Raw genomic sequence first — 11,671 nt, forward strand, 5'->3', positions numbered from 1 at the left:
ACGGTGTGTGCATGTGTGTATGTAGACAGAGAGTTCAGGAAGGATGCACACCAACTTGATAACAATAGGACAGAGTAAAAATTGGCAAGTTGAAAAGTAGAGTGGTGTAGGGCAAAGAGGAGATTCACTTTTTACTCTTTATAGTTCTGGTGGGGGATGCTGATAATGAGGCAGACATGGATGTGCAGGGGCAGGAGGTAAATAAGAAAGTGCCGAGCCTTTGGTTTAATTTTTCTGTGACTCTAAAATTACTCTAAGAATTAATTTCTATTCTTTTTCTAAGATTTTATTTTTTATTTTTATTTTATTTTTTTAAAGATATTATTTATTTATTTGAGACAGAGTGAGAGAGAAGAGCATGTGTGCACAAGCAGGGTGAGGAGCAGAAGGAGAAACAGACTCCCCATGGGAGCCCAATGTGGGGCTCAATCCTGGGGCTCTGGGATCATGACCTGAGGCAAAAGCAGACACTTAACTGACTGAGCCATTCGGGTGTTCCTTTTTAATTTTTATTTATTTATTTTTTCAGAAAGAGTGTGCACAAGTGGGGGTGGGGAGAGGCAGAGGGAGCAGGAGAAAGAGAATCTTAAGCAGGCTCCATGCCTCAATCTCATGACCCTGAGATCATTACCTAAGCCAAAATCAGGAGTCAGATGCTTAACTGACTGATCTACCCAGGCACTCAGAAGATTTTATTCTTAAGCAATCTCTACACCCAACAGGGGACCTGAACTCACAACCTTGAAATCAAGCGTTGCATTTCCCACTGACTAAGCCAACCAGGTGACACTGTTCTTTTTTTAAATGACAGATTACCAGAAAAAAAAAGTAGCAATCAGGTTGGTAGCAGAGCTCTCATCAGCAAGAATAAATGCTAAAAGGTAGTAGGAAAATATCTTTTATATACCTAAGGTAAAGAACTCATAACATAGAATTCAATATATAATAAATTATCATTCAAAAGGAAGATAAGTCAATATATATTCAAGTATGAAAGGGGCACCTGGGTGGCTCAGTAGGTTACGTGTCTGCCTTCAGCTCAGGTCATGATCTTAGGGTCCTGGGATCAAGTCCTGCATCGGAGGACTGCTGAGCAGGGAGCCTGCTTCTTCCCCTTCCTCACCCAGATCATGTGCGATCTCTTTCTTTCTCTCTCTCTCTCTCTCTCTTTCTCTCACTTTCTCTCTCAAATAAATAAATATTTTTTAAAAAGTTTGAAAAATCAAGAGTTTACTCCTCACTGGCATTTGTGAAGAAACTACTAAAGAATATGCATCAGCCATAGAACTGAGTCAGAGAAGGAAAGAGGAAATTCAACAGGTGAGCAAATTCATTTGAAAACCATAGCTAAACTAAATGAAGTATTGAGTGTGAAAAAAATAATCACAGTATGAGGTGTCTGGTGGCCTAGTTGGCTAAGTGTCTGACTCTTTCTTTTGGCTCAGGCCATTATCTCAGGGTCCTGGGATCAGGCTCCACACTCAGTGAGTAGTCTGCTTGAGGATTTTTCTCTCCTTCTTCCCTCTGCCCCTTCCTCCATTCTCTCTCTCTCTCTTAAATAAAAATAAATACATCTTAAAAGAAAAAAATAACAATAGTAATTTTCACAGATGTTTAAAAATTGGAAAATTCTAGATAATAATACTCAGAAAGCTGATGGCAGGGTAGTTCAAATTGAAATAAAAAATTAAAAATATTTTTGTTGCTTTGGGAAAAGAATAGTTAATACCCTTAGAACTTGTTGGAAAGGGGTGCCTGAGTGGCTCTATTGGTTAAGAGCCTAACTCTTGATTTTGACTCAGTTCATCATCTCAGGCTTGTGAAACTGAGCTCCGAGTCAGGTTCCCCACTCATCAGGGAGTCTGCCTCTCTCCCTCTTCCTCTCCTTCTACCCCTCTCCCTGTATGTGAACTCACTCTCACTCTCTCTAAAATAAATATATAAATCTTAAAAAAGAAAATAATTTGTTAGAGAAATGTAAAACTAAGATACATGTTGAAAATTTAAGAGTAAAAAAAATTAAAAAAATAAAAAAAGAAAGAAAATTTAAGAGTAATTTTTAAAACAAGCCATGAGAATTAAGAAAAAATGTAGTACTCCAACAATAAAAGCAGGAATAAAAGTAGAAAAAGCAAGTGGGAATAAAAGCTTGGCAAAAAGATGACATAAAATAGGGTACATTCTAAGGAAATTAATAAATTCTTGAAAATTTCTCTTTAGAACACTATCCATCAAAACCTACAGTCATTAATCCAGTACATAAGTGAAAATTCGTAGTTTTAAATGCACTTATTATAAAATAGGAAGCAGTCAACTTAAGTTAGAAAAAAAATTTAAAAAGTTGGAAGAAGGAAATAAAGGCAAAGATAGAAATTTAAAAAAACAATGATCAAAGAATTTTAAGATAGAGTTAAACTGCAGAATCAAAACCTGCTTCTCTTAAAATAGTAATTAAAAAAAAAACTGCTTTAAAAGCCTTCCTAAGGAAAAAAGAGAGTAAACACAAATTAATAATAGGAATGGAAAAGGGTCATAAGTACAGATAAAAAATAGTTTTTTTTTAATTTTAAAAAATACATGAAAATGTTCTGGCAATTTAAAAATTAGTGACATAAACACATTTTTAGAAAAATTATCAAGTTGGCTTGAGAAGAAATTCAACAGCTAATTCACCTTATACTACCAAAGAAATTTAATTGGTTGGTAAAAATTTCCATCTCTTAAAGGAACTAGACCCAGATTAAGTCACAGGAGAGATTCAGCAATCTTTCAAGAAACAGTTTATTTCTGGTCGGCTGGAAAGATGGCAGAGTTGGAGGATCCTAAACTCTCCTCCTCCTCCCATGGATACAAGAAGGTAACACTCACAGCAGTGGAAATAACCCAGAAAATGACCCAAGACTGGCAGAACAAAGAGAAGAAGTCACAATGAAGAAGGTAGGAAGGGCAAAGCAAAATGGACCATGAACATCCTTGGTGGAGAGAGACCTAGTGATGCAGAGAAGGGTAAAAAACAGACTTTCACACTGGGGATCCCACTAATGGAGAGGACAAATCCCCATAATGTTCGCCTTTGAAAGAGAAAGGGGCCAAATTTCATGAGTTCATACATCCAGCGGACTTGACGCCTTGAATCTTAAAAATTGGCAGGCTCAGTTCTGGGAGAGCCTGGAGGGTGTTAGAAAGCTGAGTCTCCAGTCTTAAAGAAATAGCCCGACAAACAGCCCATGCAGACACAGTGCTAGAACCAACAATTTGAAAAACAGAGTGGGCAGGAAAGAGGGAGAGTGATTTCCTCATATCAGACTGTGGCTGGGAAAGACAAGGATCATGGGAGACCCCTCCGGAGACAAAGGAACTGGCAGGTGCCATTCCCCTTGCCCCTGCCTCCCAGCATAAGCAACAGCCATCTCTGGGAACCAGCACTGTGCTGAAACTCACTACCTACTTTGTTTGCACCAAGCCCCTAACCCTTGCTTGGAGAGATCCAGCCTTTCCAGGGCTGCAGGGTTCCCTCCCCCAGAAGACGGGCCCAAACCCTGTCCACCACATCTCCAGACCCACATGTTTTGCCAGACCTTAGTTCCTGCAGCAGCAGAGGCAGATCTCATTTTGTAAAGAGACCTCCTCACACCTTGTTAAAATGTACCACATCACTGCTTGGGACCTAACATTGCCCACAATAGGCAAAAAGAGCCTCTGGATACAACTGGATGGAAGGAAAAAGAGGTCGACTCAATAGCAGACCACATGCAACACATATAGGAGACACTCCCTGAAGCCACAGGAAACGGGACATTACACTGCAAGGCACTACAGGACCTCTTTTTCATAAGGCTATTATTATTAAGAGCAAGAGATGCGGATAATTATCCTAATACACAGAAATCAACAAGAATTAGACAAAATGAGGAGACAAAGAAATAGCTCCCAAATGAAAGGATAGCACAAAACCACACAATAAGAGACTTAAGTGAAATGGACATAAGTAATATGTGATAGTTTAATGATCATAAAGATCTTTACTGGACTTCAGAAAGAGTAGAGGACATCAGTGAGACCCCTTAACACAGAGATAAAAAAAGAACAATCAGAGATCAAGAACACAACAAATGAAATTCAAAATATACTTAATAGAAAAAATAGCAGGCTAGATGAAGCAGAGGAATGAATTAATGACCTGGAAGACAGAGGAGTGGAAAGTAGGGAGAAAAGAAGAAAGGAGAGAAAAGAAAATTATGCAAATTGAGAATAGTCTTAAGGAAGTCAGTGACTATATCAAGCATAATAACATTTGCATTGTAGGGATCTCAGAAGAAGAGAAAAGGGGGCAGAAATTTTATTTGAAGAAATAAAAGGTAAAAACGTCCCTAATCTGGGGAAGCCTCCTACTCTTGATCTCAGGTCTTGATCTTAGGGTTGTGAATTCAAGCCCCACATTGGACTCCATGCTGGGCGTGGAGCCTGTGAAGAAAAGAAAAGAAGAGAAGAGAAGAGGAAGAAAAGAAAAGTTTCCCAGACAAACGAAAACTAAAGGAGGTCATGACCACTAAACCAGCCCTGCAGGAAATATAAAAGGGGACTCTTTAAGTGGAAAAAAAAAGACCATAAGGGAGAATATGAAAAGTAAAAAACACAAAATCAGTAAAAATAAGTATTTCTGTAAAAAATTAGTCAAGGGAGTGATAAAATAAAAGGATGTAAAATATGACACCACACACCTAAAATGGAGGGAGACAGAAAAGAATTGGTTTTAACGTAAGCTACCATCAACTTAATATAGATTGCTATATACAGAAGATGTTATATACAAACCTAATCAAAAACCTATACAAACACACCAAAAACCATGAATAGATATGCAAAGAATAAAGAGAAAAGATCCAAGAATATCACTAAAGAAAGCCAACAAACCATGAAAGATAGCAAGAGAGGAAAACATCAAAGAAAATCTATAGAAACAATCACAAAACAAGTAACAAAATGCAATCAATACATATCTATCAATACTTACTTTGAATGTAAATGAACTAGATTTTTAAAATTTATTTATTTATTTATTTATTTATTTATTTATTTATTTATTTATTTATTATTTGTTTATTCATGATAGAGGCAGGAGAATTTTAAGGTAGAGTTAAACTGCAGAATCAAAACCTTCTCTTAAAATAGTAAATTTTTTTAAAAAGTGCTTTAAAAGCCTTCCTAAGGAAAAAAGTAAACACAAATTAACAGTAGGAATGGAAAAGGGTCATAAGTACAGATAAAAAATAGTCTTTTTTTTATTTTAAAAAATACATGAAAATGTTCTGGCAATTTAAAAATTAGTGACATAAACACATTTTTAGAAAAATTATCAAGTTGGCTTAAGAAGAAATTTAACAGCTGATTCACCTTATACTACCAAATACATTTAATTGGTTGTTAAAAATTTCCATCTCTTAAAGGAACTAGACCCAGATAAGTCACAGGAGAGAATTCCCAAAAAACAAAAGCCCAGGACCAGACAGCTTCACCGGCAAATTCTACCAAACATTTAAGGAAGACTTAATGCCTATTCTTCTCAAACTATTCCCAAAAATAGAAAGGGAAGGAAAACACCCAAATTCATTACTATGATCTAGTAATTACACTACTGAATATTCACCCAAATAATACAAAAGCACTAATTCAAACGGATACATGCACCCCTATGCTTATTGCAGTATTATTTACAATAGCGAAAATACAGAAGCAGACCAAGTGTCCATATATACATGAAATGAAATATTATATATAATGGAATGTTATTTATAATGGAATATGATTCAGTTGTAAAAAACAGAATGAAATCTTGCCATTTGCAATGACATGGATGGATCTAGAGAGTACAATGCTAGGCAAAGCAAAATAAGTCAGCCAGAGAAAGACAAATACCATATGACTTCACTTATATGTAGAATTTTAGAAAGAAAACAGACCAGCAAAGGAAGAAAAGAGAGAGAGAGAGAGAGAGAGAGAGAGAGAGAGAGAGAGAGTAATCAAGAAACAGACTTTTAACTATCAGAACAAACTGATGGTTACCAGGTTGGTACCTGGTGTCTCACTTAGAACACAGGCATCTGAGCAGACCCTACAAGATGCATGGAATATATTTCAGCCATTATGTCTGCCATATTTGAGTGATATAATTCCTAGAGCTGTGGAAAGACAAGCAGGACCACCTAAGTTATGACTAACATTAGAGTGTCCTCTGAGTATCAAATGCAGGGATGAATAAGATGCAGTCCTTGTCTCTAAGAAGCACATAGTCAAGTGTTGGAAACAGACTATCATGTAACTAACAGCTAAAAGAGAAACATCTTGTAAATAAAAATGGGCAAAAAAAATTAATAAAACATTTAAAATAATGGGCAATTGCCCTTAATTTATGCCAAACTGACTTTGGCTAACCTGAGAGAATGGGACTTAGAAAAGAAGAAACGGGGGCAAGAGAAAAAAATGGGTCATGGGGGCTGCCAAAGAAGAGCTGGGGAATAGAAGGAAATGGAATCTATATAGTGATGAGAGATGAAGAAAAGGTAATGTTTTTGTCTGATTCATTTTATCTAGACTGAAGGTGGATAAGAAGCAGACTAGATAAAATTTTAAGTTTTACACTATATTCTTGAATTCCCAATACCCACCACCCCCTTCTCATCCAGAAGGCATTTTCTAGAGTATGGAGAATCCTATCCTGACAAAGTAGACACCATTCTCAGATTAAAGGCCAGAGGGTTGTCTGCATTGAAAGGACTTAAGAGACATATCACTTAGGACAGACAAGTCACTTCTCAGCCATGTTACAGCTGCACGGAGTAGTCTGGAGTTCTGAAACAAATATGAAAGGGTTTCACAACTCAAAAATAGCAGATGAGCTCATTTTAAAAATGCCAAATTCCTTTTATGGAAACTGGTGGAAAATACTTAATAGTGGTATTTTTTATTGACATTCTAAACCCATACAAACATTAGTAATCTAGATAACTAGAATAGTAAAATAAAATAATCTAGAATCAATCATCTAGAATGAAGAAACTAGATAAAATCAAATCCCGAGGCACATATTTTTGTAAAGAGTTTAGTACTTCACAGTGGCTGATTTATGAGCAATTGTAGAAATTTAGTGGTTGTATTTTGAGATTAAAAAAAATGCTGATGTTGTGCTAAAGAAATACCATAAAGATGGGCACTAAGAGGTCCTGTGTTTGGTTTTGAACATTACAGAGTATCTGTGATCACCCTCCCTCTAACATTTCATCCTAAAATCTTAGGAGGCCAGCTGAGCCCTTCTCTTTATAAGGTAGATACAGTTTGGCAAATAGAATTCCCAAATCAGTTCCTCCATTTAAATGTGCTACAGATGCCACTAGATTTATAGCACCCCAACAATAAACGCAGCATGTAACTAGAACTTGCAACATGCAGATAAAGGAGAAAAGGAATCCTCAGGCCCACTGACCAAAACTTTTAAAATAGAAAACGGGTGCCACCTTGTGGTTATTAAGGCCACTCTTAAACAATGACTTTCTGGAAAGCCAACTTAACGAAATCACCTATTTGTTTCTCCTCTAAAATGCTGTTGAAGATACCTCCCTTATACTCTTGGACTTGGTACTCTTGCAGTCTGGAGATTTCATTAACATTCTCTATCTACCCACATAAAAACACAATCACTATTCATGTTAAGTAACTGCCAACCATGGCAAACATGGCAAACAATTTTCATAACTCTAGGAACCTCTCTCCACCTGCCTTTCAGTTACCTGCATGTTAAAAGGTAGGCGAGGATTTCCATTAAAAAGGTGACATGAACCCAGCGGTCCCTCCATCCTGGGAGCTGTGGAACAGACCAAAGATAAACTTATCCTCACTTTTCATTCTACACACTTACTTCTGACTTTCTACAAAGAGAATGTATCTGTTACGTTTGTAGTTAATAAAATATAATAAAGTGTACCAGGTTCACCTTACCCAAGAAGTGTGATACTGGATGGTCTCCGGAAAGATTAGCATGTGTGTGTCGGGGGCGGGGGGTGGGGTGACAAGTCGAATTCCCCCCAATAAAAATATGTAAGTCTTGTAGAAAGGGCACACATCTCACGCAGCATTAAAAAGTGTTTCTGGGGATCCCTGGGTGGCTCAGCGGTTCAGCGCCCGCCTTTGTCCCAGGGCGTGATCCTGGAGTCCGGGGATCGAGTCCCACATCAGGCTCCCGTCATGGAGCCCGCTTCTCCCTCTGCCTGTGTCTCTGCCTCTCTCTCTCTCTCTCTGTCTATCATGAATAAATACATAAAATCTTAAAAAAAAAAAGAAAAGAAAAGAAGAAGAAGTGTTTCTGTTTGAAACTAAGCTTGGGAGAGGAGAGGCACGCCACAGACAAGTTGGGCTGCTCGGGCTGTGGGTCAAACGCATGCCCCCAAGCCCCCCTGGCCTCGCGCCAGCAGCCGCAGTCTTGGGCTTCTCCAGCCAACGGGCGGGGGGAGGAGTTGGGCGCTCCGGCCAGCGGCTGCTTCCCGACCTGCTGCCCAGTTTGAACACCTTGCCTTTCCCTCCCGGAAATGAGCCTCAATCTCTCCAAGGTTGCGCCCGACGCCTGGCGCGAGATGGAGGCGAAGGGGGAGCCCGAGGCCAGGGCAGAGAAGCCGGAGCCGCAGCCTGAGGCCAGGCGGGAAGCCGAGGCCCATCCCGGGCCGACACCGGGACGCCGCGGGACGTGGGCGCGGGGTCCGGGGAGAGCCGCTCCCCGCCTCCAAGCCAAGTCAGGGACAGGAACCCAAGCTTGACTGGGCTTCGGGAGAGCGCACAGGGCTCCTCGAGGCATCCCCTCCACAGTCGGGGACAGTGCGGAGCGTCCAAGTCCGCCGGCCTCCCCGTCGGAAAGGCAGCTGTCAGCGAGCCCCCGCCGCCACACCGACTGCCTGGAGGTGCCCCTCAGCCGCGCCTTCGGAAGGCTGGGGAGGAGGTGGGCTCGCAGCCCTGGATCTTCCTGCTGGTGCCCATGCTGCTGACGGCCGCTCTGGGCACAGGCTTGCCTTACTTGCCCAGCGATACTGAAGAAAACCTCGAGGAGCAGTACACCCCCATGGGGAGCCTGGCCACGGCTGAGCAGCGCTTTGTGCAGGGGCATTTCACCACCAACTGACTCTTACAGATTCTCCAACTCCAGGAAGAGCACCGGGGTCAATTTTGTCTCCATCCTAGTGGTTTCCGGCACTGCCTCGCTGCTGCAACAAGAAATCTTAGAAGAAATTAGTACATTGGACACTGTGGTGCAGGATCTGTATGTGGCCAAGGAAAACGGGACCCAGATTGGCTATGATCGGGTGTGCGCTAAATACCAGGGTGCCTGCGTGCCCTCCAACCCCCTCCTGTCCGCCTGGCGCATGAACCAGGACCTCGACCTGACAAACATCACTTTCCCGCTCTTCAACCTATCGGGTCAGCTCCACTACCTGGCGGGCACCATGGAAGGAACCTTTTTAGGCAAGAGGAGGGGAAGGAACCAATTACTCGTGAAAGCCAAAGCCATGCGGCTACTGTACTACCTGAAAACTGAGAATGTGAAGGACAATGAGCTTAGCAAGATGTGGTTGATCCATTTCCTGAACCAATCTACCAACATTGAAAAGAGTTTGGCCTCTAAGAAGATCCAGGTACCTGGTGGCTGGGTTTTATAGGGAGGCCAGGGAAACGTAGGAGGGATAATAACACTTTTTCTGAGGACCATAGCAGTGGCACTCCCTGATAATTCGGTGGAGCCCTTGACCTGAAGCACGGAGTGCTCTATTCCATTCGGTACTTAATCCAATTTCCTTAATCTCACACATCAAAGGATGCCACAAATCTTAACTCCTTAGTAATAATCTGGTGGAAAACACAAATCCCACATCCTCAAGGCCGGTGTGTTCGGTACAGGCATCGACTATCAGGTTTTCTACTCAAATTATGTTGAAATTCCTACTCTTTGTTAAAGTCTTTGCTGTTTGGGGGAGCCTCCTAAAACTAGTTTGAAGTTCACTAAGATGCAAAAACATAGACACCTGAGTGGCTCAGTGATTGAGCATCTGCCTTTGGCAGATCAGATCATGATCCCAGGGTCCCTGGATGGAGTCCATACAAGGCTCCCCGCAGGGAGCCTGCTTCTCCCTCTGCCTGTGTCTCTGTCTCTCTCCCTGTGTCTCTCATGAATAAATAAATAAAATATTTTTTTAAAAAATGCAGAAACTAACCTTTAAGCAGTAGCTCCATGGTGTCTTTGAAAAGATAACTAGCTCAGCATTTTCCAAGTAAGTTATAGCATAGTGCCAGGTACACTCTAGCTACTCTGTAATTGTTGGGCCAGCAAGCCTACTAATACTTGTGAGTAAGCCTGGTCAAAGTGAGACAACTACTAGAAAAAAAGCCCTTGAACTCCAGATCTTTCTGAAATATCAATGCAATTAAATAGACAACAGCCTAATAAAAACTTAGAAAAAGTGACAATTTCTGTAGTTATTAATGATTCATAGTCTTATATAGAACTCAGATTTTGAGTTCTGAGGAACTGAGAACTCAGGAGTTTTCAACTTTGGGTTTTTGCAAGAAACTGGAAAGCAGGCCAGATTTGTGGGAAAAAGCAAATCCATATTATCGTCTTTATTCTAAAGTCATAATTCACTTACTTTGATCTTTTACTAAATTTTAACATTTCAATCAATAAGCGATAGCATTTCAATAGTGTTTGTAACTCACACACACATATTGGAATTAAAAGTTACTTATTGGAGTATATTTTTTTGGCAGATGGTCTACTTTACATCACTTTCTAGACAACTGGAGTTTGAAGCAACCTCTGTGACAGTGATCCCCTTGTTTCATGCAGCATACCTTCTAATCATATTATTTGCAATCACATCATGCTACAAGTAAAACAGTTTTATTGGTTTTTAACTCTTTTTAAATAATATTTGTGTGTGGTAAAATACATAAAAAAGATATAGAATATGCCATTTCAATCATTTTTAAGTGTACAATTCAGTGGTATCAATTACATTCACGCTGCTGTGCAGCCATCACAACTATCTGTTTCTAAATATTTTCCATCACCCCAAACAGAATTTGTATAAGCATTAGGCAGTAACCCTCCATGGCATCCCTCCCAGTCCCAGTTAACCTTTCTCTACTTTTTATCCCTATGAATTTGCCTATTCTAGAGATTTCTATAAGTGGAATCATACAATATTTGTTCTTTAGTGACTGGCTTATTTCACTTAGCCTAATGTTTTCAAGGTTCAACTATGATGTAGCATGTATAAAAACATTCCTTTTTATGACTAATATTTCATCATATATATATACATATATACATACAGCACTGTTTATTCAGTTATCTGTTGATGGACACTTGGAATGTTTCCTCCTTTTGGCTATTGTGAATAATGTTACAATGAATACTGGTGTACAAATATTTGTTTGAGCTCCTATTTTCAATTATTTTTAATATATACATAGGAGTTGAATTGGTGAGTTATATGATAATTCTGTTTTTAGTTCTTTGAAGAACCGCCACACTGCTTTCCATGAAGGCTACCTCATTTTATATCTTACCAAGCAATGTATAAGGGTTCCAGTTTCTCCACATCCTCACCAACACTTGTTACTTTTTGTTTTA

The 11,671-nt window shown here is 39.8% G+C and overlaps 1 protein-coding gene across 1 annotated transcript; it reads left to right on the top strand.

Annotated features, from left to right (window-relative positions):
* Window positions 1–8,431: 8,431 nt before the first annotated feature.
* PTCHD3 (patched domain containing 3) lies at window positions 8,432–10,929 on the top strand. The gene is given in 5 exon segments (XM_041767465.1): window positions 8,432–8,600; window positions 8,854–8,976; window positions 8,979–9,160; window positions 9,162–9,674; window positions 10,804–10,929. Coding segments are annotated over 5 exon segments (1,113 nt in total).
* The last annotated feature ends 742 nt before the right edge of the window (window positions 10,930–11,671 follow it).

This window comes from Vulpes lagopus, chromosome 8 (genome assembly GCF_018345385.1).
Source record: "Vulpes lagopus strain Blue_001 chromosome 8, ASM1834538v1, whole genome shotgun sequence".
Classification (NCBI taxonomy): Eukaryota; Metazoa; Chordata; class Mammalia; order Carnivora; family Canidae; genus Vulpes; species Vulpes lagopus.